Source organism: Triplophysa dalaica, chromosome 13, assembly GCF_015846415.1.
Source record: "Triplophysa dalaica isolate WHDGS20190420 chromosome 13, ASM1584641v1, whole genome shotgun sequence".
Lineage (NCBI taxonomy): Eukaryota > Metazoa > Chordata > Actinopteri > Cypriniformes > Nemacheilidae > Triplophysa > Triplophysa dalaica.
In genome coordinates, this window is record NC_079554.1 from 682,501 (window position 1) to 710,219 (window position 27,719).

Genomic DNA, 27,719 nt, shown 5'->3' on the forward strand with positions numbered 1-27,719 from the left:
GATAAAAAACATTTTAAACGCTCTCTTCATTTTGTCCACGGCTGTATATCACATGTTTATATTAAGATGTATTTCTGCATTCAGACTGTATTTCTGATCTCTGCCTGCAGTCCTCATACACACACCAGAGCACTTTAAGAGAAGTGTGTGCGTGTGTGTGTGCGTGTGTGCGTGCGTGTGTGTGTGTGTGAGGTAAAAGCATGGTAATCAGGTCACTGTGTACTCCAGGCAGCTGGAGGCTGAATGTCCAAAACACAAGCCTCTACACACGATCACACACTCAATAAAACACACAATATAACATGATCTAACACTTTACCAAGTAAACACAACATACTGTGACATGAGGCTAATATGAGAGAGAATTCCTTATAAAAAGGACATGGATTTGAACAACATCATGGAAGGAAATCCTGAGGAAATGTTTGTAAAAAGGAACATTCCTGAAAGAAGCGTGAGGAAGGTCATTTTCTTAGAAAGGCATTAGATTCCAGGAAGATGACAGAGCTGCTCTTATCTATCATCACATACTGATAACACCACTGGACTTCATGTGCAGAGGAAAAATACTGTACAGTTACAAATCACAACACGACTGTATAACACAAAATCCTCTGAAACGAAGGGATGATTTAGATTTGATGCTCAGCGGATTAAAAGATGTTGTGATAAAAGTGTGATGGCTTCCACTGAAGCCAATCAGAAACAGCCATGTGTTCTGAGAGAAAATAACATATCATCGCTGGCCTTCCAAAACCTCATATGTTCAAATTCATCATTTTTCAGGAAAGGTGAAAAACACTGTACCTTGACGAAAAGCACTTTTTAATACTTTTTATTGGTTAGAGATTTGCAAAACCCAGTGACAACCATAAAGGGCGACTAATAAGAATGATTTATGACTAATAATAAAAATTATATGAAAATATGGAGACATGAGGTTTCAGAAGGACAGCGGCGATATTTCAAATCACACTTAAACTGCAAAATGGTATCGATAGGGACTGAAAAGCTTCTTTATATTATAGAGCAGATGAGATGATCTGTTTATTCTGATGAACCATTAAAAATTATTTGATGTTCCAGTTTGATGTCTTAATGTTTGATTGACAATATCTGACAGTAAATAAATTGTGCATGCTTGCATGTGTGTTGTGTGTGTGTCTTTGCATGCGTGCACGGTTGTGCATGTGTGCATGCGTGGACGTTAATGTGCATGCATGCGTGTCCGTGTGCGCGTTTTTGTCTGCATGTATGTGGATGCGTGTGTATGTGTGTGCGTGTATGTGCATGCATTCATATGTGTCTGCATGTATGTGGATGCATGTGTATGTGCGTGAGTGTCTGTGCATGTGTGCCTGCACGTGTAAGTGTCTGTGTACATGCATGTGCGTTTGTGTCTGCATGCATGTCGATGCATATGTGTGTCTGTGTGTGCATATGCGTGGATGCCTGGTGTTCTTTGTCTTCAGTGTTTCATATAGTTGAGGTGATTTCAGAAACACTCTCTGTAAGTGATTTAAGAGCAGAGATGTGTTAGCCGTCTGTGAATGTATTGATCACAGCGGTGTGGGTCTATTTTAAGAGGAGGATGAGTGTAAATGAGACATTATTGATCTGAAGAAGAGATGAACATCAGGATGAGACTAAAGACGCGTGAGCTCCATGATAATGTTTCATATCTGTCTCTATCACACACACGTCATTAATATCACACTAATGTCAATGTATGACTGACTGACCTCAGTTCAGCCCTATCAACACTACTAAAGTGACCACTAATGACAGTGACATCAGAATAGATTCCTTTAGGATCTCCTTCAAGTTCAGAATCTGTCATTAACTTTCTTTCTTTATGTGGCGTTTGTAATGGTTACTATAGTACTTGTGTTGTGCTAGAATTATATCACTGTTTTCTAAGGAACACGAAGTGTGCAGCTCTCAGAGCTTTAGATGAATCAACAGTGACCTCTAGTGTGTGTGTGTGTGCTGAAACGTCCCGAGTCTGACACTAAACATACATTTGGTCTCAGCACTGAGAGCAGTGTTCTGTTCCCTTTTAAACTTAATCACAACACTGTTGAGAACAACGTTTACTAAGGAACAGAAAGAAATCTTAAGCTAACAGAAAGGGCCCCAAATCAATGAATGAAAATGTTAAAACAAATTTTGTGAGCATTAATTCTTAAGATTACTACACAGATAAAGTTTTCACTGTTTCTATTGTCATGTTTTGAACTTTGTTGCGGCCAGTATTACAACCGTAATAACATGTTTATATGTATGATATCGTTCACGTTCAAGAAGTCAGTATTAGGGAAAGTAAGTTTTGTCTGTGTAATACAGAATGACTTCTGTGATGTCACACATCTCTTCATCTAACACACACACTGCTCAAATCAGCCGGTCCTGTCAATTATAAATCAGACCCTTTCTACAGATGCACGCTACACAAATCCTGTTCCATTGCTGTGGTTTCATCCAGACTGAAGTACTGTAATGATCTCCTCATGACCGGACGTACAGATGATCCGCCGCAGTAGGACTGGTGTGTTATGAGGGGAAGTCTTCATCAGTCTGCATTGGCTTGTTCAGATTCTGATGTTATCTTACAGTACCTAACCGAACCTCATTCACACCTATACACTCTACAGATATTGTGTTCTGATAATGATGGACAGCTCGTAATGCATTCACATCAAATACACAAAAATCACATTCACACTAGTTTTTTCTGAACTATTCCCCACTGATGGAATGATCTGTACAGAGCAGCCGGTTTTAAAAGAAATGACTTAAGACGTCTTTCATCAAAACCTGACCCATCAAACGCTAGCATTTAACTTCAATCCACAGTAAGTATAAAAAACATTTGGTGTTATGCATGTCTGGCTTTCAGTGTGTGTGATTCTGCTGATGGGATTGTTTCTATTGTTCACCTCATGTGTAAGCACTTTGGATAAAAGCATCTGCTCGATGATTAAATGGAGATGTTTACACCCCATCCAGAACCACACGCTATCTCCTTCTCCTTCTCTCTCTCTCTCACAAACATCTACACCCTGTTCATTCACTTTCACTGTTTCTCACTGGTGATGGATGCAGCTCACAACATTCAGAAAACAGCAGAGACACATCTTTTCCATAAAACACGCTAAACATGACAAATGTGACATATCCATTGTCAAATACAGTTTATAAATGGTTTTCTCTCATAAACGTAACGTTTCATTTATTAAGTCCCTGGAGTCATAAGGATAACTTCAGTGACCACATTCAATGTCATTACAAAGCTATGAAGAGCCAATCCAGAATAAAAGTTTGTGTTTACATAATATATGTATGTGTACTGTGCATATAAACGTTGTGTTTATAAACACATACATGCATATATTTAAGAAAAATATAAAAATTAATAAATATTCATATTTCATTTAAGTTATTGGTAAATAGAAATAATAAATCTCAAAATCATATTAAATATATATACATTATGTGTATGTTTTTTTATTTATAAATACAAAATTAATATGCACAATGCACGGACACATATTAAGTAAACAGAAACTTTCATTCTGCATGCAATTAATCGTTTGACAGCCCTAAAATAAATATTTGATTATTTATAACGTTACAATAAAGATTTTCAAAATAAATAATTGGGGCACAATGGCGCCCCCTCCCTGCGACCTCCATGTACAGCATATACAATTTTTGCACTCCTGGATTCCAGGGTGAAGCAATAAAAAGCAAAACACTTACCAGGAGAGGCCAAAAGATCTAAAAAACACCCAATCTAGTCAAAGTGATATCTAAAAGTATAGTTTTCTATATGAAATACGCTACACAGTACGCTATATTGTGTGTATGGGAGGGCCCCTGAAAGAGATACTTGTGTGGAAATTGTTGAATTTGTGGAAAACATAAGCTCTGAAAACACAAACAGCAGGACGTGTGAGAATGCAAACGAAGTATGTTGTATGTCAAACAGACGTGTACAATATGGAAATGTACCCATCTTATCACGAGACATGAGCCCAGTAACATGCAAAATTATTAACATGACAAGACAAGAATATTGACACTTTGAAAAGGAAAACAACAGCAGAACAATCATTATTTAATGTCATCTGTATCTATATTCTTCATCTTGTTTAGATGGTACAGTATATGAGTCATGAGGATGAGGACGTGATGTCCGTGTTTACATGTTAGAGGGTCTAATTTGACTCACTTCCACCAAATACAGTAACAGATAATATTGTGTCAAAATATTGGATGTATCTTTCTGTACATTTATACAAAGTTAAAGCCTTAATCTACAGGTACTCTCTGAATGGTTACATATTTTAATTTATATTAGTTGTATTGATCATTGGTGTCTAAAACAGATGTGAAAGCCAACAGATGTTGATGATTTTCTTGATTTAAAGTGACAGAGCAACAGTAGTGAAGCTTGACTTACTGAATGTGACGCTCTTCTCACAGTGATAATATCCATCTGCAGACTTTTTCTTCAGCATGGAGCACAGGTCCACTCTACACACACATTCGTCTCCAAAAACACGACTCTCAAAGTCTGACAGCAGCGTGGGACTGAGCTTCTTAACTCCCTGCACAAACACACATCACAAAATACATTCAGAGGAAACACACACACACACAGTTTACAGTCGGACGTCTGTTGTGCTGTTGTGACTGATAATCTCCAGAGGAAGACACAACTCCTGCATCCAAATATCAACATCCAAAACGGTCTGCCTGTCACGTACACACACACACACACATCTGCTGCCCTAATCAGTCATGAAGTCATCCTCTCATCCACACGATGGTGCTGCAGTGAATTATGGGTAAGTTAAGGGTGTGTAATGTGTTGGTAATTTGATTGTGGGGAAGTGATAGAGATAGAGTGATATAACACTACATCTGCCATCTCTCTCTCTCTCTCTCTCTCTCTACTGCTTTTTTTAAATGTAAAATTCAACAAAAAATGCACATTTTCATGCTAGAGCAGATAACACTCACGGTTTGATTCCATAATGAACACTCAAACAAATGAAACATGTATTGACCACTTCACTTCACAAGATGTAAACACTGGTCCAGAAGCATTTATTTATAATTAGGTATTTTTGATATTACATATATGATTAAATCTCAAAGATAGACATTTATTTAACGTTTTAAATGGATTATACATATTCTGTAGGCTGTATTTTGTTCAAACGTTTGTGAAATGCAAAAGGAAGTTCTTTTGGACCAGAAGTGGTCGTCTGAAGTGGTCATGCGGGAGAAGGTGCTGCGTGAGGGTCTTACCTGCTTGCGTAGTTTGGGCGCTCGTGAGAGTTTCAGAAACGTCAGATGAGGTTTGAATGCTTTATCATCAGCAGACGCGATGCCTCTCTCCTCAAACGCCTTCCTCACTCGCTCTGGGAGAAGAGACAGGAAGCACGAGACTGATGCATCCTGGGATAGTCTATTTACAGACAAGACTACTTCACTGTCCTCAGTGTAAGACAAGAACATAATCAATATACAGACAGACAGACTGAGAGAGAGAGAGAGAGAGAGAGAGAGAGAGAATAAGAGAGAGAGAGAATAAGAGAGAGAATAGAGAATAGAGAGTAGTGCGGGTTGGGATCTTTTTGATTTTTATTCTCTACTTGCATTCAAACCATATTTTCAGTATGAACATTTGCTAACATTATATTGTGTTACATGTATGTGAAAGTAAATGTATTGTTTTATAAATATATGTGTGTGTGAGTGTGTATATTAATATGACATTATATGAGACATGTGTTAACTTGTGATAAAGCACAGAAACCACAAATTGTTTCATTATATTAAGTACAGTATAATAATGATGGTAATACAAATTGTAATAAATCAGACACAACATGGGTGCTATGTGTATATATACACAAAAACAGTGTTCATAAACATATACTGTATATATTTTTGGCAAACCAGTCAGAAATCAGATGGACTGTAGAATGAAACTGGGAATTGATAAGCAGATTCAAACTATCCCCAACATTAATAAGACATCTATAAGTCACTCTTCTCTTCAGAGATATCAGGATGCTGCTCACCTGCCATGTGTGTGAGTGTGCTCAGATGATCTCCTCCTGCGATCTGAACAAATGCCACTTCCTGTTTAAAGTGTCCCACACCACAGAAGGGTAGAACGAGACTCCTGCCCTCCAACAGTGTGTTCAGAGAGTCCTGCAGATCACACAGCGCAGACACAGCACTGACACACACACACTTACAGATTAGTCTACTGACTTTATGACGGTGTATTTCATGACATGGTCCCATTATATTTGTGAATGAAGAGTTAGAAGTCTTTATCAACTGCTAAATATATACAGAACATCGATTGGCGAGTAAACATTGACGTATGCAGCGTGTGGTCATGAGAAGTCATTTACGAGTGAAACATATATAAAACATACACTCACAGCCATAATGTGAAACCTGTCAAATAAAAGACTCCTTGTGTTGTGAATGTTCTGTTACTGATGTGTGTTAAATATCATTCACACTGACACAATGATACATATAAACATGTTGTATGTAAAGAGTTTGGTTCAGAAATGAGAACTACGTATGTTTGTTATGATGTTATCATGTTTTTATTGGCCGGTTTATATAGATATATATAAGATATTTATGTCGCTTTTATAAAAATGCCTTATAAGAATACATTACCTGTGTGCATCTCCAGACAAAACAATGGCTCTGATATATTTTAGGATATTTCTGGGCAAGTTATATTAAAGTTAAGACAGGTCACACATTCCTTTTATTCTGGGACTAGCCCTAAGCCTTGTCTGTGAAACTGGGCCGTTGTGTTTTATTGTGTTAGTTAGCTGTATTTGTTGAGTTATTATGACTTAAATCAAAACAAATCAAATGCAGTTTCATTGTAATTAATACGAATATACAATAAAAAAACATGATATCATTTTGTAAATAAACTCTTCGTATATTCATTAATGAACTAAACACAGATGGTTTCTAATGGCAGTGGTTAAGGCTCACCGCTCAGGGTTGTGACGTGTGTGTGACAGTAGAAAAGCTCTTACACTTCAAGCTGTTGTTGTGTACTCAGGTGTGTCACCAGAAGAGTGATGTGAATAGTGTTCACAGGTATGAGAGCTCGAGACAGACGCGCATCTCTCTCCAGAACCAGCTTCTGCACTTCCTCCACCGCCTCTTTGATCTAACGCACACAATATCATGATTTTGACTTAAAGAAAACCAAACTGAATTTGAGAGTAGACACAGAAATTACATCAGTATCAATCCATTTTCCTCACCTCACGTGTGAAGCTCAAGTCGTACCTTTGGGTTGGTGATCGGCACCGAGACAAAGTAGTTTGGACGAAGCGCCTGCTTCTTCTTCTTCTTATCTCCATCTTCCTCGCTCTCGACTCGTCCGCTCTCTCCTCTCTTACGCTTCAGCTTCACACTTGATTTCGAGCCGGTAACTGAAGGCACAGCACAAGATTCAACCATGACACTAGTGACGGGGATGTACAGAAATCTGCAATTCTTTGAAAAGATGATTATATTTGTATTTGTTTATTGAAGCCCACAAACTGCACTTCAGAAAACTCAGATCCCACCAGAGAACATCATACTGAAGAGCTGCGGAAATGCGACGACAAGCGGAAATGTATGTAAAAAGCGGAAATATCCTATATGACATTTGAAAAGGTCACTACGGCTGTATTTTCACAGACTTCTGGCTGTTACTGTGTGTCTGTTTGAGCGATCGAGAATGTGAGGAACAGAAGCATTAAGGGAGGCAAAGAAGAAAAGTGAAAGGCACAACAAATGTTTTATTCATCGGCCGAAGCCAGCTGGGAAATCTGAATGCAGAGCAGCTGCGGTACAAGGCCGATCCACGCATCACCCTGAACATCCTCCTTCAGTTCAACGCTTCAGTGTGTGTACAGCGTTTCACACAATGATTCCTCCTCCCGGCTCATCGTGACGCCGTGACTCTAAAAGGTAAGTGCGTTTCCACCTTCTGCTTTTGTTTTTGACGAGGACTGAGAAAAGACTTTTGTGTGTGTGACTCACAGCCCAGCTCCGTCCAGATCTCTGTGTTTGAGAAGGGAAGTTCTGACATCAGACTGTCTGAGCATCCTGCGGCACGTCTCTCCTTCCTCTTCTTCTTGCTTTTCTTTGGCTCTTTCTTTGACTTCATTATTGCTTTCTTAACACCTACAGACAAAAGACAGAGAAATAAGAATTCAACACAGCTTTGTAATAGTTGAATCAATGTGATAAGAGTTGCACATCTGGGTTTATTCAGATTTTATATGGAATGACATTTATTGTTCAAATGACAAACAGGAATATTTCCATGAACCGCACAGGCCCTGCGACGACAAGCGATATTACAGCAAATGAGTTTGACTTGACACAAAGATCCAACATCTTTCATTTTATTTAGTCTGCTTACTTTGCTGTTCTAACTAGGCTGTACTCTTCACAAGAGACATTTGACAAAATAACTTTATTTGAAAGAATATTCATTTTATTATGTTTATATTGGCATCATTGAATTGCAAACCCTGTTGAAAAAAAACTGCATATGCTGGGTTGTATATGTTTTGATGCTGGTTTGACCTGCTTAAACCAGCATATGACCAGGGGCATGTTCAAGCTCAAACCGCAGCACAATGTTTTGGAACGGTTTCCTTGTTGAACGGCATATTTCCTGGAAACGGTTTGCAACTGTGTGCAATGGGGTTTGATATACGTTTTCTCTTGTTTGGTGGGTGTGTCAAGAATGTCCGCCCAATCAGCAGCAACTTGTACATAACCCACGTGGTATTAAAGAGACAGCTCGCACAATGGGTCCAAGTAAAATTCAATTTCAAATGTGTCTGCTGCAGCTCGGTATTCGCAACAATTGAAGATATCAGAAGAGATTTATTTTGCGGTATTCAACACGTATTTATACCAATTTCATCAGGCTCCGAAAGTTCTTCAAATGAACACAAAGAATGGCCATCTCTGCTGTCTTAGTTCAACTCTTTTGTCATAACAACAGGGCGTTCAATCGCACCACCGTTTCTGTTTAAAAAACGTTTTGCAACGTTTTGTCGGGGCTGAACACAGCCCAGTTTAAACCAGCACATGACCATCTTAAACCAGCATATGACCAGTTTAAACCAGCACATGACCATCTTAAACCAGCACAAGACCAGTTTAAACCAGCACATGACCATCTTAAATCAGCACATGACCAGCTTAAACCAGCACATGACCAGCTTAAACCAGCACATGACCAGCTTAAACCAGCACATCACCATCTTAAACCAGCACATGACCATCTTAAACCAGCACATGACCATCTTAAACCAGCACATGACCAGTTTAAACCAGCTCATGACCATCTTAAACCAGCACATGACCATCTTAAACCAGCACATGACCATCTTAAACCAGCACATGACCAGTTTAAACCAGCACATGACCAGCTTAAACCAGCACATGACCAGCTTAAACCAGCACATGACCAGCTTAAACCAGCACATGACCATCTTAAACCAGCACATCACCATCTTAAACCAGCACATGACCATCTTAATCCAGCACATGTGACATGACCAGCTTAAACCAGCTCATGACCATCTTAAACCAGCACATGACCATCTTAAACCAGCACATGACCAGCTTAAACCAGCACATGACCAGTTTAAACCAGCTCATGACCATCTTAAACCAGCACATGACCATCTTAAACCAGCACATGACCAGTTTAAACCAGCACATGACAATCTTAAATCAGCACATGACCAGCTTAAACCAGCACATGACCATCTTAAACCAGCACATGACCAGCTTAAACCAGCACATGACCAGTTTAAACCAGCACATGACCATCTTAAACCAGCACATGACCAGCTTACACCAGCACATGACCAGTTTAAACCAGCACATGACCATCTTAAACCAGCACATGACCATCTTAAACCAGCACATGACCATCTTAAACCAGCACATGACCAGTTTAAACCAGCACATGACCAGCTTACACCAGCACAAACCAGCTTTAAAACATACAAACCCAGCATATGTTGTTTTTCTACAGAGATGAATCATGGTTGTAATAGTGTAGTAACTATGTTTTGTGTTTGTTTTAACTGTAGTAAATCTTTGGTAAATGTTCGTAAGCGAAGTGAACGTGTTTTTCTTCTGTTTATTCGTATTTTAATGCACCCATATTCAGCCATGTGAAGTAGTGAAAGGACGTGTAGTGCGCATGTCTCACCCTCAGTAGTGTTGTTGTGTAGAGACTGATGTTGTTGTAGTGTGCAGCTCGTGATATCTTCTCCGCATGACACACTGCGTGTCTCTGTCACACACTGCATAGTCCTGTCAGCAGAACACCACTGACTGAGATATGACACGGAAAGGCGCGGACTTCTGTCGTGTGTCAGTAACTATATAATAAACACTCTTGAGAATCTGGATCATGACAGATCACACTGATCACTGACTCGTGTAAATGTTTGTCAAATATTTCAGAGAATGTGTTTAAACGGGTTCCTCGCGAGTTATTTACACGTATGAAAACCGCACAATCTTACCTTAAGAGAACAGGTACGTTAGTGAATCAATATTCGTGAACAGTTGACGGTGTTTAGTCGTTGCGTGAAACACACGGTACGGAGAGTCCGAGGGGACACGCAATTAAAACGCGTTTCCAGTCAGACTATTGAAGAACTTATTTCGTCAAAAAGAAACAAAATGTGTCATCACTTTGATTTGGAATTACATAAAAACCACAAAAAGCTTGACTTATGAATATTAATTCAATAATGTGACGTTCATCCAGCTGGTTTAACTGGTGAGCTTTAGTCATTAATCAAGAATATGTTGAAGCTTTAATTACGAACCATCAATACTTTTACAAAGAGCAGTGAAGTATCCTCACCCTGCTGGAAATCCAACTGGATTTAATGGCTTTAATAGGAATTGTGGGCCTCTGCTGGTAATGTGTTTGATTTGTGCTCGTTTGATTATAGTTTAGTAGAATAACACAACATAGTAGGAGGAGGAGAGCTTATGATTCGTCACAATTCCCTATATTTAAGAGCTAGTTCACCTTAAAATTATAATTCTTTCACTTATTTGCCTTCATTGTCACTCCAAACCTGTATACGTTTTTTTCTTCTGCAGAACACAAAAGAAGATATTTTGAAGAACGTTGATAATCATACAACACTGAACTCCACTGTAGGAGGCATTCTCAAACTATCTTCTTTTGCTTTTCACAGGTGAAAGAGTCACATACAGATTTAAAACCATATGAGGGAAATAAACGTAAAAACAGTATTATTTTAAGTGAGTTATCCCAATAAATAAAGGGGCAGTGTACAGGATATGCATTTATGGCACATTGAATTACATAACAAGGGCTGACTTCAAACAGGTGGGCGAACATTAAAGGGAAAAACAGCAGCGTATCTGTGAGATCACTTATCAGCCTAAACATGTTATTATGACTTGAAACCAATGGAGTGATTGTTTTCACTTTCACAGGAGGAAACACACACACACACACTCACACACAAACAAACACACACACACATACGCACAGGTATTGTTTTCAGTACTGCGTTTGCTCCTCTTTCACACCTTTGTTTGTGTTGTGTAACATTAAACTAGCGATTGTGTTTCAGGGCGACGGAGGGGAACACAACTATCTGGGTGAAGTTCACAGGTGGAACGGCTAACAGGTGTAAAGGAAAGAGAAGTTCTCATCGACGCTCGTGCAGGTGAAACCAACACACCGCTCTGCTCCCTGAGAACTTTTGGCCGCCTGGACGTTGAGGTGAGCCAATCACACGCCTCCATTGAGAGTGCAAGGGCTGTTTAAGGGGGTCAAGGGTCGAGTTACACACCATTCAGTCTGTTATGAATGTACATGCTTGTAAAGTTAGACAACTATAGAGAAAACTGTTTTCAACATAATAACAGAGGTACTGTGGAAGCTTTTGATGATGTGTAAACGCAAATATTTAAAGAATGACACGTGACACGCTAACCACACACACTGTTAATTTTATTGCAGATCCTCCTCAAACTCTTTTTAAATAGCCTCTTCATCTGAAAACTACTGAATGCCATACACGTGTCACTCTGAGAATGTAAGGTTGTAATGCTTAAAATCTATAATCCTTAAAAACATTTCCCCAACATTCAATTATGAAAAAGATATTTTTTAGAATGTTGTAAACCTTCCACGTATAGCAATGTTTTTAATGTTTAGCAATGACCTATAATGTTGATCAAATGCATTTTAATAACTTAAAAATAACTTTTAGACCACATTAACCAAAGTTTTGAGAACATTCTCTGCTACGGTCACTGGGTTATAGACGGTTTCAAAGCAACAACATAAACAAAGGCTACCGCGCATGCTCGCTTTTTTGACACTGACTTAACTTCCGCTACACATCAGCAAAGAATTGACTCCCTGCACATTAGTTCTGATGACAAGCAAAAGAAATAACAAGTAAATGACATGAGATAGTAAGTTAAAAGTAGGTCTAGTCAGTATTATTACAGATTACAGTAGAAGAAGCGTCACGTGCCAAAACTTAAATGTGACAGTTACACGAACCATTCAACAAATTGTTTATTTAATATAATTTTCAATTTATAAAATGTTACAAATTGTTTATTTAATACAATTAACATATAATAAAATAAAAAATGGTTTATTTTATAAAATAGACATATAATAAAGACCGCAATTGTTTTTCTGGTTCTCACCGATATTGATTCCATTGCCTGTACTTTGGTGAGGTGGCAATTTTCCAAGCACAACACTGAAACTGAAACTCTGTGGTGCACGTGGGGCTGTTTGTGTGTGTGTGACTAAACTTAGCCTGAAGAATCTGTGTAATCTCTCTGTCCATCACAAATCCTCATTACACTTAACACTGGCCAGCAGTCAGAGCAACAACACCCTATTTTTACCCTTCATTAGCCCGGTGTGCTCTGGAGATTTACCACCCGTTGCACAGGCACACGTCAGGCTTGGGATCTTTATGTTGTGTGATGATGTTGCTGTAACTCTGTTGAGAATGAGTACAGTCATGCTCAGAGCCAGCGCTGACGGGTGAAGAGAGATGTTTTCAATGTAAACTATTTCACTTTCAGGTGATATTTCAGGACTTTTCTGTCCAGGCTATAATGATTGTACTATAACACAACCACAAAGGTACTTTTATTCTTTTTTTTCCTTGAAGTTCTTCTTTGGTGTCAATGTAAATGTATAGCAATGACACATTAAGGTTTAAATCTCTCTGTGTTTCTTCTCTGTTATCTGCCTTTCAATGGTGTGGATGGATTGTGGTCGTGTTCTCTGGATATCTCTTCCTCCTCCGGTGAGTGACAAGTTTTGCTTTGTTAAATTTTCATCGCTCATTGAGAGTTATGAAAGTGGTTTTGTCAATGAGCTACAGTATAGAATAAAGTGTTGAAACCTTTTGATTGTTTTATAAATTTGCATAAACCGTTCATAACATTCAATAAGATAATTTTCCAGTTTTGTGAAAGTGCATCAGACCAGCACAAAAGTCAGGAGGAGTGTTAATATACTTCAATAAAACTATTAAAATGTTTCTGTTAAACAACTGTTGACTGAAATAACATTTAAAACCTTGAACATAGATTCAAATCTTGAACATTCTTTCTAAGCGTTTATGTTCAGTTCAGGAGTGTTGTTGATATAATGGGATGGTGTGAATCTGAATTCTGACAGTACAACTGTAGATTTTGTAAATGCCAGTCTGTTGTTGATTTAGTGACTTTTTATTGTGCTTTTGTGGGCTTATATTCACCTGCAAGCCATTCAAATTAACCTGAGAAATGCACTTTTGATAGTCACAGTTAAAATACTTTTCTAACAAAAAAGTGTTCTATTTGAATCATGTGCCAGTATTACAGTGGAATGCTTTGGTGATGCTGTAAACACTTTTTTTGGGTGACACGAGTCTTCTTTGTCACTTACATATCATTTTACGAAGAATGTTTTTTGTTGTGATCTTGCAGCGAGGAGGTCTTGTGGAAAAAACAACAACAAGAGAAATTCTGTTTCTGTTACGAATACCAGCAGGTGTTTTATGTCGTTCTGTTTGTTCCCATCCGTCAGACTGATGATGATTTGTATGACCATAGTTTTACTAAAGTGAAAGTGACCTATTTGTACCTACCAATAGCATTCAACGAAGGGTATTGTTGAGGTGCTAAATTTAAATTTACTATGGTATTGCTAAAAATAGAGCCAAAACCTCTGTTTACTATTGTGGTTAAATTTCGAAAAAACGAAACAGATGAGATGTGGAATATTCTTGAAAATGGTTCGGATGTCTTCAGATTAATGTGTTTTAGATGATATCCACTAGTTGGCGCTGTTTAACTTCTAGTCAAGAGTCTCACTGCTGTTCTTTTTGTCCGCGCTTCGGCGTTCATCATCTTTATTACTCACCGCTTACACAGCCCGCCAATAGCGACGCGTATTTCAGAGAGACAAGCAAACCCAACCAATTACAATTCGGATTGGACCAATCAGAGCGCAGAGGCGGGACGCGCCGTCGACGGTCGCGGGGCGGGTTCGCGTGTTGCAGTGCGTTGGCTTTTCTCACAGAAAGATTTTGCTGAGGGAATTTTAACGGACCGTTTCCGCGGCGTTTTATCGTAAAGCGCGTCCTGAACGTTTTCCTGTGCACTTCTAGACTGAATCAGGTACGATTACATCTTGATTTGTTTAGTAAATTCAGTGTTTGTGTGTTGTATGATGGTGATCACGCGTGGATTTGATTGTGAAGGAGAGCAACTTTATTTTTCTCATGAGGGTCCGTTGGATAACGTTGAACTCGATGGCTCGGGTTATAATGGTCGATTGTGTGTGCTTTTCTCTGCTTGTTTGTTTATGTTGATTAAAAGTGCTTCACGTGAATACGTGTCGTGGATGTAATGACTAGTGTGATGATGCTTTGCACTCCGGTGTTAAATGCATCGCTGTATAGTTTGTAACGTTATGGTGTTTTAGGTTTGTTGTTTTTAAACAGTTGAAGTAGTCCCGTCTAATCATATTGTTCGATACATGAATGATGTGTGAATATTGTGTCCGAAAGTGTGTAATCCGCCCATCTTCTATCACTCGCGTGTTTATGTAACGTAGCGCTATAATCTCCAGTGGTTGTGTTTACACTGACTGTTTTCTTAACAATAGTTTACTCGTCAAACTCCTCGTGTGACACATTTTAACAGGCGGGACATCAAACTGCATCCCATCAGCTCACATTAAAGCGCGTGGATACCGGAATAATCCTATTTTGTAGTTTCCCTGTGGCTTTACGATGGATTTCCACGGGCACGTGCCGGAGAAAGAGCGAGAGAGTGATTCCCGCGTGGCTGGAGCGCGTTCACAACTTGCTGTGTGTGTGTGTGTGTCGTGTTCTGGCGTGTAGATAACCACGCTGCACAGGTGTGCGTGTGTTTCTGTTTCACGCGACGCCATCTTCTGCGGCGCGCTCTTTACCTCGCGCCGCGTCTACCCTGCAAGTGCACGACCTCAAAACATTTTGCTTCCGACCCATATACAGATTTATACTGGTTACCATAACAACCGCCGAAATACCGTAATCTACAGATATAGATTATACGTTAAAATCCTTTAGGATCCCTATCTATACATCATGACTCACTTCTGTTTAAATCAACACGGAGAAATATATTTGGAAGAATGCTTCTAACCAAATAGAGCTTGCCCCCATTGACTCCCATAGTTGGTAAAATAACTTGTTCTGTTGAACACAAAAGAAGATATTTAGAAGAATGTAGGACTGCAAACAGTTCTGGGGCACTTTTGTCTTCCGTTGTATTTTTTCCTACCATGGGAGTCAATGGGGGGAACGCAACATATGTCTTCTTATAAGCATTCTTCATGAGAACAAAGACGTTTATACAAATTTGGACCAACTCCAAGAAGAGAAAATGACAGAATTTTCATTTTTGGGTGAAGATTCCCTTTAAACACCACTGATAGCATCCGTTATGCTGCACATTGAGATTTAAATAGGGACAGGAGCTGTTTAAATCAGTCTCTCATCACGTCATCTGGACGTCAGATGTTCTTGATCAAGGACTCTATGGTTCAAGAAACGAATCTTGTAGGGTTCATACATTGGTTTAGTTACCAGCTCAGATCTGCAGTGCCCTCAGCAGCAGATTGTTTTTTGTGGGGGTGATTAGATTGACAGAATTTTTTAAAACTGGATTTGCATAGAAAATGTTTGATGCGTGTTAATAAATGTATAAGGAACTAAATCAATGTTATTTATATTGGGCTGTCATTCAGCTGTTGTTGACTGTAACAATGCAAGGCAGATTATGTCATAGGATAACGTTGTACGCCCTCCCCCCCGCTAGTCACATAAAGCTGTTTTACAGGGCTGTAAGGATTAGGTTTTGGCTGAGTGTCGTGTTTTAGGTGGAGTACGGGTGTAGCTAATGCCCCGTGTACCCTTGGCATTATGATGCATTTGTGGTGGTAAATGGCCATTTAGTTACATTAACAGTGTTTCTTTAAAGGCTGACCCGAAATTGATAAATGCCGCCATTAAATAAAATATTAACGTAGTGTCGTTTTGTGTGCAGTGGCAGTGGCAGTGTAAAACATCACTGACAGTCATTCATCTTTTGCCCATCAGATGCAGTCTGGGATGTCTTTTGTGTCTGTTACACACATAGCTTTCCTTTAGTTGATAAAATCGGATTATGACAAAGATGCTGTATTGTTTGGGTGTCCCACATGTTGTTGTCGTCAGTACTGCTCCAGACAGACTAACGTTTTATCAGCAGCTAAAATTCAGCTCGTCAGATATATCTCAACTTGACATCTGCCCGATTAACCAAGAATATATATCACGTGATTTATGCACAGCTTGTGACTGAAGTACAGTAAAATGCTGCTGCATCCAAAAACCAGAGGGCGCTCTTGTGCAGAAACTCCAAATACTCACTGCAGAAGAAGACCATAACACAGATTTCTAGGAAATGTCTAAGGACATGTTTTTATAACTGTTCCTCAAGCCTCATCAGGTATTTTCATGATAATAACGTATATTTATAATGATCATGCTTGAAAGGTGTTGTTTTTAAAATGCACGTTGTAAGCAACTCAAACTCGCACTGCTTTTATATCGAGCAGCATTTCCTACTGATCCCAGAGTTGGCTTTACGGACAAACTACGTGTCAATAAAATAATCGATGCTTTGCATTAGGGCAGCCAGCTCGGTTTCAGCAGGATTTAGTGGTAATCGTGGTTAACCGTGCACATGTCTAATCTCAACAATTATGACTAACTAACAGCTTCTTGTTCTTGTTGAAGCAGAGGTCGCGTTAACTAGGGATGCACTGATCATGATCTTTTGGCTAGTGAATAAAAACGTGTCTTTATTCTTGCAATGCAAAGTGCAAAGTAACTATACCAGTCTGCTTTACTACTGTTATTAACGAGCTAACGCTAACTTGTCAAGCTGGATAACGAGTAAACAACAGCACCAGGGACATTACGTTCCTCCCTTCAAAACGGAACAAAAGTACGATTCTGTAATGACTTAACCTGCTGTTGAACTCCCTTCATCCTCATCAAAGAGTCCAACATGTTTGTGTTTCAGGTGCTGGATCATTGCCGTGGTGCTCCTGTGCCATGTCGCTTTAGCATATTTTGCAGTTAACACACTTTTTCTGTTTATTTGGTGTGAAATGCTCCCGCACCTTGGATGACTTGGGTCGCGTGGATTTCTCTGCCTCCGCCATTTATCTTACCTCGTTTTTTTTAAATTTTTGCTCCGCCCTGTCTATGAGGCGCCGAACTCTGCCAGCATCAGTGCGCGAGAGAGACCGAGTGTGTTCACTCCGCTCAGCGCTCAAATACATTTTTTTTAATAATCAAACGTCTCCGAGTCGCGCGACACAACAAATCGATTATGAAATTCGTTGCCAACTCTTTTAGTGATCGATTTTTATCGATTAAATCGATTCGTTGTTGCAGCCCTAGACACTACATAAAACTGGCCATAAAAAGGAATACATCAACTGTATTCATGTGAAATTAAAGGCAACAACTGCATAGTTCAACAATTTAAACAACTCAATCAACACAATATCAACAACTTAAACAAAGATGTTTACTTATCAGAAAAAGGACAATTTGTAACTCCCCGTTTGGTCATTTCCCTACATTAGAGCATCGTAGGCGGAGGGACGAAAGTGTTTCCCATTCATTAGCTTACTTCCAAATACCAGGTCCGTATTGGAAAGTGCTCGCGCGATCAGCAGAGACTCGTGATGCAGATGCATCTGTCATAAAGCGATCAGTGGTGTGGTGTTCTTTACTAGGGGTGTGACAATATATCGATATGCCGTGTTTAAGTTTCAGTGATGATTATAAGTGATTTATCCGTGCACACCATTATTTATTTCAGAGTCATTTGCACTTGTAATTTTTTATGTAAAACGTTTAGCTCCTCTCTCCCTCTTCACCACATGACATAAGCAACAAAAAAGGCGTAGGACTATACTGACTGTCCAATGGCCAAGGTGACTTTAATTTTCACCTCATTTAAAATACAGCCATGAGATTTTTGGGATGAGATTTAGCCATCACCTAGGCTAGGGCATCCAAAACTGCATAGTATAGTAGTCGTACACTTAAAACCACCCAATAAAAAAACACCAAAATGCATAGCAACTCCCTGACAACCACCCACAATGTCCCATCATCCCACTGTGATCTTTTATACGTGGGAATAGGGGTGTGCGATATGACGATATTAGATCGCGAACGATTAAAATGACTGCACGATCCACTTTTTCAGGAAAATCGTCAAATCGTCCAATATAGTAGTGTTCTATAGAATTCGTCAACATACTTGCGATAGATTGCGCCATGTAAACAAGCTCGTATACGTTGCTTGTGAATTCAGTAGTGAAGATGGAGGGAAAAACGGAGGACTTGGTCCCTAAAAAAAGTTCTCCATCAGTAATAATGAAATGGTTTGGGTTTTCCCCAACTGACACGGCCCAAACAACAGTTATTTGCAAATGTGGCAATGATAAGATTCGAGCGTCGTAAGCAGTGTTGGGTGTAGCTAGTTACTAAGTAATTAGTTACTGTAATTTAATTACTTTTCCCTTGAAAAAGTAAAGTAAGGGATTACTCATTTGTTTTCTGTAATTAAATTACAGTTACTTTTGATGTAATTAAACTAAATACTTTGTGAAATATATGAGTGTGCAATAGCGTAATTGACATCAAAATTCAAAGTTTTACTTTAAAATCTGTGCTTTAATGTATAATTCTCACATTTGTAATACTTTGGTCAGTTAATAATATTATTTGAATGAATTTAATAAGCCGTTTCATGTCTATCCTTGAATCACTGAACTAATCAAGGTGGATGTAGGATATAGAAAGTAATTAGTAATAAGTAACTAAATACATTCAGGACAGAGTAATTTGGACTGTAATCTAATTACCCTATTGAATATGTAATGAGTAACTAGTAATTAATTACTTTTTCAGAGTAACTTACCCAACACTGGTCGTAAGGCAACACAACTAACCTTTTTAACCACCTCAAAATAAAGGGAATGAAAGAGTATGCCGACAGTCAAATTATAAAGGGATCCCACGCGAGTAAATCAGGTAGGCTACAACCAAGCATACAGAAACTAAAAGGCCTAATCAACGACTTTACCGAAAGAACCATTTGAGAAAAAAAAACACGTATCCGTATGACAGAACGAGCAAGCGCTGGAAAGATGTCACTGACGAGGTCGCATTTTACCTGGCCAAAGACATGATTCCCATAAAGACTGTGGTAAATGAGGGCTTTAAAAAACTGCTCAAAGTCGTAGATCCACGTTACGAAATACCCAGCCAAAAAGATTTATCCTCCACGCCCATTCCACAGCTTTACTCCGAGTGCCGCAACAAGATGAAAAACAAAATTCAAAATGTAAAGTTTTTTGCTAACAGCTGATTTATGGTCTTGCATTAAATATTAACTTGATTAAAATATTCTTCAAAATATAAATGGTAAAGATTATATTTTTATATGGGGACTTAGTTTGGCTGTATTGAAGCCCCTTTAATTTGCAAAATAGTCTTAAAACCAACTTGAAGAAGAACCGTGATAAAATCGTGAATCGTGATCTATCTGGAAGAAATCGTGATTTGAATTTTTTTTCTAGATCGCCCACCCCTACGTGGGAAGATGTCACAGTTGAAGGAATTCATCTGAAGTACTTTGTGTTTAAATGAATACTCTTTTATCAAACACATGTTTTGTGAGAAGTTGAACATGAGCTCTCTCCAAGGTCCTGTGGGAGGGGCTGAGATGTTTTTCTCCCGAATTAATGGACATCACAGAGTTGAATAGAGATATTTGGATATGATGGATGCAGAATTTGATAAAATAACCTAGTGATTAATTGGACTGCATGTGTAATCAGATTGTCTGTTTCAGGTATGTTATAAATAATGACTCTCAGCGCAGCATTATGCTGTAATACTGTTAATTAAAACAATAGAGAGGCAGCGGGATATTGAGTGTGTCCTTCCTGCTGGAAGCCTATTGTTCTGTCTCTGCCCGCTGTGGCATGCTGGGATGGGATTGCTTAACCATTCGGAAGGGTTGTGGGAATATCTGTTGCTAGAGTAACATCCAGTCAGAGAGAGCTGTGGGTTACATCATCAGATCATCTTTACAGACACGTCAGGCACCCATCTACATCACGCATGCAGAAGACAACCAGCGCTGAGCTATAGATCACTGACATTGGTCAAGAATGTTTATACATCTCCAAATTCTGATTTAAAATGATTTGTTGTGATGATTGTTGTTAACTCGGTGTACACAAATGTACACCATCATGATGCTTAGGGCTGGGCGAAAATGTATTATCGATATACTGTAAGTTTTCATATCATTCGATTATTGGTACATTTTAATAGCTATTAAGGTTACTAAGGTGCGCATTATGTTCTATTTTTAAGTGTCCTTATATTGTATTTGAGTCCCCAACAACAGGTTTAAATACATCAGAGGTCAAAAATCGCTGTAATTTTCTTAAAATATAGGTTTAATATCACCCTATTTCTCAAAGATCTCTATACAGTTAGCTTTGAGCTGTTCCAAGATTCCGTTTCACTAAACCCCTCCCTTCCACAAGCCCACTGTGCTCCGATTGGTCGCCTTCCCCAGCCTGTTGTGATTGGTCTTTCTGCATAGACGCATAACAACATTTCAGCTCTTGGAGGCGTTTTAGTAACTTACATAAAGATTATATGTACAAAGAAATTCTAAGGTTACAAAATGGCATTGATTTGTGAAATCAAGATAATGACACTAATGTAAGCGAGAGGACCCACAGGTAAACAGTAGGGATGCACCTAATGTTCGGCAACCGATAATGTTCAGCTGAAAATAACAAAAAAAAGCAGAAATGTGGAATAAGTGAAATGGCCGAATACGTTTTACAGAACATGACGAGTGATATGATCAAGCAACAACCAGTGCAGAGCGAGAGAGAGAGCGAGGGAGACAGAGATGCGCTTTTTTAATGCATCAAACATGTCGGCAGTGTTTGGATCATTTTAAAGTGTCAGAGAAAGACACAACACAGAACTTGCCGCACAGGAGTACATTTCTCAATGAAAGTGTCTCTATCAGTCGGTAACTTGTGTACTTCAGACTGGAGCGGGCGGTCTGACAGTTGCCCCAATGCTTGTGACATCCTTTGACATCATACTGCGGTCGCAAGCACACAGTTCCTTGTAAAAACTTGTCAAAGTATGTTCTGTGCATCTGGGCAGTTTGGAGGGAGACGTGAATTTAAATGGCTGTTAGTCAGAATTGCTTGCATGGATGTTAAAAAAAATTGGATTCGGCCCTGAGAAGCCACGGTCACGAGTCCGACTCTCTAACCATTAGGCCACGACTGCCTTATTTTTGGCAAAGGGTTTCATTTTTATACGGCTTCGGCCAAGAATTTTCATTTCAGTGCTTCCCTAACAGACAGTAACCACAGCACAGTAAAGCAACTTTAATGCGTTATTTGCAATGCTTATGACGCATGAAACAATACCGCTTATGAGCGAAATCCATACACATCCTTAATCATGAATCCAAGTAATAAAAACAGTAGACACTTAAACAATTTTTAGACTATTGTGGGCTCACACCTGATTATCAGAACTATTTCAGTACGACAGTAATGGCTGCGTTTAGAAGTAAAGAGGGTAAAAACAAGCGTTTAGCAAATCCCACACTGAACTCTCATAGGTTTGAGAAAATGTCTGAAAAATGATAAAAGGTTTGGATCATTACATTTATGCCTTTGGCAGATACTTTTATCCAAAACGACTTTCATTGCATTGTATCATACATGTGTTTCTGACTATATGCTATCCCCTGGGATCAAACCAATGTTTTTGTTATTGCTAGCGCCATACTCTTACCACTGAGCCACAGGAAAGCTGCTGTGCAATCTTGGGGATTGTTTTTTAATTTTGAAGGTTTGTTTTAGGATCTGTTTACAAAGTGATGTTATCGAAGCGTTTCACATCAACAGATGACAATGTTGTCAAAACAATCCCTGTTATTCACATAGATAGATGAAAAATGCTGTATCATGACTGCCAGGCCAGTATCAGACATAGCACTGTAAAGAAACATGTGATATCTATTAGGGATGGACATTTAAAGCAAAATAATATTCAAAGATCAATGAGAACTATTAGAAAATTATTTGAAATTTGCACCCCTCCCCCACATGCTCCCATTTACATGCACATAAACGCAGAGAGGGAGATCATTTACGTTTTAAATCCATATGATGACACACTGCTTTATTTGTTATGGAATAGGCAATCTTACATCAATCAATACATTAAAATAATGTGCTGAAACATTAATATACTAACAACCGAATGACGGCATTTATTAACAGTACGTCGATCAGCATCAACCGCTCATAAGTTTAGAACATTTCCTTGTAAAATATGAGCATGCACATTTGTAACAACTAAAAAATAGTGTGATTGATCAAGGAAAATATATTAAAGCCATAAAGATTTTAGACCAGACTTAAAACGATAAAATATTTACCGAATGACAGCATTTATTAACGGTCGAGAACGATTTCATGAATTAACATGAAAAAGTTTCTCCAGTCTGGCAGTGATCGTTTTTCTGGACTAACAGTAAACTCGGGCTGTACAAACTCCATAAGATTTTTAAAACCTTATCCTTCGACGGAATCGGCTAAGAAAATTGCAATTGGTGCATCTCTAGTTTTAATAGTTAGTTTTTTTTGCATCTGCAAGGTAAATACGTGATGTCTGATCACAAATAAAAGTAAGGACACATCTCCTCAACAATCCTCCTGATTTGAGAATCCTGTAGGACGAGTGTGTGAAGTTCTGCTGAAGTATGTGCAGTGGTTTACAGGCGACGCCTGCGGAGTTGACACAGAGAATGAGAGGAGAGCAGCAGCAGCCGGGGTTTGGCATGTTTCCAGACATAGTTAAAAACAGATTATATCTGTAGGAGCCCAATTTACTGACTGAAGCTGTCACCTTAATCCATGGGATAAAATGTTATTCTTAAAATCAGGGTTGTTGTTTCAAGTTCAAAGTTTATTCGTCACATACAAAACCATACATAGTACCACATGCAGTGAAATGCTTTTTTGACCGTCCGAATAGTGTAGAAAAAGAGATAGGACAGGAAAGAAGGTTAAACTATATATAAACAGTATATAAAGATAAATAGTGTAGGGGAGTGGGGAAGTGTACATGTTCAGTGCAGGTGCTGTGTACTATATATGTATAGTATACCTGTAGTGTACAATTATGTACTAGAGGTTGAACGGTTAATTGTTTTTGCAGATTAAAGGTTCTGTGTGTAAGTTTCAGAGGCCACTTTTGGCGATGTAGGAAATTGCAATCTACAGCTCCGCTACCCCCCTCTCCCTCCCATGTCAGATGGGGGTTGAAAGTTTCACAATAACAAGGTAGCCAGTTGCAGTAAACATAATGTTAAAAAAATGAAACATTATTAAATTAAAAAGAAAACTACATGCTGCATTTAATGGGGAACAGCAGTATTTTTGCCTATAGGGCTGAGAGCGTGCTAACATAAGTAGCCTATAAACGGTAGCTTAAGAAGTTATAACAGGGTGACAAAAATACACGCAGAATGTTAAAATTTTATGAATGTGACAATGGATCGGCATTTGTCAGTATTGTATCTATGTGTGTACGCGCGCGAGATCCACCTCCAAAATAGAAAACAGATGACGGAGACCACATGAACGGCTAATGTTTATGACATTCACTTTAATGTAAACAAACAAGCATGTGAACATGACAGTATATATTGTAAAATATTACGTGCAAAGAATGTTTTAAATTATTACAATTTTAGAAATGACTTACTTTTTGTTAAAATCATACACTGGGGTTTAATATTTATTTGTTTTATTTCAAAGTACAATACAGTTTAGTGGTTCAAGCAACGTGTTTATTGTTGTAATACACTTATACTGTAATATACTGCTAATTTACTAAAAAACTATCGGTAATTAATCGTTATCGGAAGGTACTGACCACCTTAGTTATTATTGTCGGCAAAATCCAATATGGGTCGACCTCTATTATGTATAATGTGCAATGTATGCATATGCGTGTGCAAAAACAGTCCTGTTGTCTTATGAGTTTGTGTTAGGCATGAGAGTTCTGGTTGAGGGCTGGATAGTGTGAGTGAAGAAGCTTCTCCTCATTCTCTCTTTATTTGCCTTCAAGTAGCGGAAAAACATTCCTGAGCGCAACACAGAGAACAGTCCATTGTTGGGATGGTTGAGGTCTTTCACTTTCCTTCTGGCCTTGGTCAAGCACCGACTGGTGTAGATGGTGTGAAGGTCAGGAAGCTCAGTTCTGATGGAATGCTCAGCTGATCGCACCACCCTCTGGAGGCCTCGTCTGTCCTGCTGGGTACTCTTCCCGAACCAGGCTGTGATGCCTCCTGTCAGGATGCTCTCAACGGTGCCTGTGTAAAAGCAGTGAACAGTGCAGTTGAAAGAGAAGCTCAGTGATGAGTGTGATGTCATTCATTCATTCATTCTCACATTCAACCTCTCCAGACATTCTTCATGCTTGTTATTCTTGGTTGTTTCACATCTAAAATGTGCTTTTGTCAAGAAAACAACCAATAGAAGATTAAAGCGTTAAATAGATGTATGGCTGGTGTTCACCTAACTTCTGACAATGTTTGATTTAAAAAAAAGTGTAAAATAGACTTTTTCATTTGTAAATGTTTTGATATTTGTTGATAGTGATATGAAGCAGTGATTGATCACGTGTGACAGTATCTCTCCTGTCTGACATCTGTCGTGAATGACGGAGGATGGTGACGTAGGTCGAATGGCATTTTCCAGAGTTTCGGGAAAGAGTCCGCTCCGCTGGCGCTGACTTTCTCTGCTGTCAGGAAGCTCAGCAGGAGCTTTCTGTGGCCTGTGGAGGGGTCCTGTTTCTGGCTGCCCTGACAAATGCCTGTGACAAAGATCAGTGAATGCTAATGGTGTCATTCTGGCTGATCTTTTGCTCTGTTATAATGAGTGTCGTCTGTTTGGAGACTCACAGATACAATTGTCACAAGTCCAAACGTTTATATTATAACTCATTCTCACATGAGCATGTGTAACATCAGTTATGATGATATCATCAGTTATAATCCATTGAACTATTATAGAAAACAGCAGCTGCACGGTATGGTGCTGCTTGATAGATTTGGAGACGTGAGATCCCAGAGGTTCTTGACTGAATTGGGTCTGGGGAACGTGAGGGCCAGTCAATGTCATCAATGCCTTCATCATTCTGCCTACAGACTCTGTTCACGTGAGGCCGGGTGTTATCATGCACCAGTATAAGATCTGACAAAAGATCTGAGAATGGTCCCCCTCAGACCACCCTTGCTGTTGCACCTGTTGGTACTTTTATTTGCACCAAAACATGTGGAAATGTTTCACAATCACTTTATGCTTCCTTACCTGGTTGATTGATATTCCTGAATGTTAACGGAGTTCATACTGTTAATGAACTGGTGTTATGCTGTGGTGATCCGGTGTTCCCTTCATTATTTTGAGCTGTGTATTTTGACTTTTTAGTGCATGCTTGACACTAGCTCAAATGAAGCGGTGAAATGCTCATGATGTAAACTCTCTGTGTTCGCATCCTCATATAGTGTGATGCTGTAAATAGAAGTGTCATATGTGCAGTAGCCTACAGGAAACCGCTCGTATCATTCATTCAGAGACATGCAGTCTGCAGAACAGGCAGATAACATATTTAAACCTCATCTGAATCACTGCGGATGTTACTTAAAGCACAAATTAAATTTTATAAGCTGTATAGTGCCATTTTCTGATTATAGCGTCACGAAACCTCCCCTCTCAGCTACATTTTACCTCACGGTCCTTTTTGAAAGATGCAATTAAAATGGGTGTGAACGCGGTGAGAAGAAGCGCTGTTAAAAACTGGCAAAGGTTCCGGCATGGGAGACGGGCGCTCCAATCACAAGATACTGTCATGAATAATTAGGAGAAATGTCTTCTTGTTGGTCAAGAAAACACAGTCTCATGAATAATAATGACACCAACGCATCACCGTGTCTTCTTTTTTGTCAATGGCTGATCACATGCCTGCTAAGCGACTCAAACTCACACTGCTATTAGATACTGATCACAGAGCCTAAAAAAGAATCGATGACTTGCGTAATCGCAGGGTCCTGGGGTTGTAAATCAACAAGCTATTCCTATTTCCGAGTTGGATCCATAAGGATAGGAATCGGAAACTTGATGTACAATTAAAATTTCAAATCCACTTATCGATTCCTATCTAGGATGTGCAATGTCCAAATGGTTTAGAATAATGGATTACTTGATTACTAATCGCGGTGGCTAAAAATCCATTAGTATGTAACCCTTAATTTTTTCCGGAAAAACAGACCATGAATATCAATAACTCGACTGTAATGAGATTGTCCTACCCTTTAAATCCATTTTTCAAAAAGCAAATAACAGGCAGGGACATACACTAATGGAGCCCCTTGATTTGTTTTATTGATTGTATCTTGTTTTGACTGGAAATATGTCATGAATCGGAGAATAAAACTGAGCAGTTTTGAAAAGCCTTCATGTGTGGTAATTTTTAAAAAAGTTTGTAGGATTTTCTCAGAAGAAGAGGTTTTAGAGCCTCTGTAATGTCTATAATGCTTTAATTCTCTCTGTGTAAAATCTGAACGGGTTACATGTACCCCTGGTGAGCAGTTACTATGGTGATGCGCATGCACCTGTGTGGCAGTAAACCCTGTTTCACCCTCCCTGGTGAGATGAGTCCGTTCCGCTCGACCGCGCTAACGTGACGTGAATACAAGAGTTTGACACAACGGTCAACATTGGTCATTCACAGCAGAGGACAGAGAGAAGAGTCGTCTCTCCTGAAATACATCACATATATGAACATATGAAAGGGTCTCTCTTTAAGTTCATTTAATTCTTTCTTCACTACAACCTTTTGAAGTCGAATTTCACTATTATA

General features: G+C 39.0%; 2 protein-coding genes across 23 annotated transcripts in view; one reads left to right on the plus strand and one right to left on the minus strand.

The window, feature by feature from the left end:
- The window catches only part of LOC130434115 (A-kinase anchor protein 7-like), a 20,922-nt gene extending 10,202 nt beyond the window's left edge, over positions 1-10,720 (minus strand). Inside the window, exons 1-8 of one of the 5 annotated variants that reach the window (XM_056764053.1) lie at positions 10,623-10,707; positions 10,304-10,475; positions 8,101-8,244; positions 7,357-7,502; positions 7,098-7,234; positions 6,099-6,259; positions 5,320-5,432; positions 4,466-4,613 (exon numbers count right to left, since the gene is read on the minus strand). In XM_056764053.1, the coding sequence (XP_056620031.1) occupies positions 4,466-4,613; positions 5,320-5,432; positions 6,099-6,259; positions 7,098-7,234; positions 7,357-7,502; positions 8,101-8,244; positions 10,304-10,403 (949 nt within the window). In that variant the 5' untranslated portion in view covers positions 10,404-10,475; positions 10,623-10,707. Of the gene's footprint in view, positions 1-4,465; positions 4,614-5,319; positions 5,433-6,098; positions 6,260-7,097; positions 7,235-7,356; positions 7,503-8,100; positions 8,245-10,303 lie in introns of all 5 variants that reach the window. The other 4 variants (XM_056764055.1, XM_056764054.1, XM_056764056.1 and 1 more) reach the window with 4 other exon arrangements.
- Positions 10,721-13,378: 2,658 nt separating this feature from the next.
- Positions 13,379-27,719, plus strand: part of epb41l2 (erythrocyte membrane protein band 4.1 like 2) — a 58,643-nt gene continuing 44,302 nt past the window's right edge. For 15 of the 18 annotated variants that reach the window (XM_056764034.1, XM_056764040.1, XM_056764036.1 and 12 more), the window contains exon 1: positions 14,634-14,790. The gene's annotated coding sequence lies outside the window, so the exon portion shown is untranslated. Of the gene's footprint in view, positions 13,431-14,631; positions 14,791-27,719 lie in introns of those variants that run through there. The other 3 variants (XR_008908645.1, XM_056764049.1, XM_056764035.1) reach the window with 2 other exon arrangements.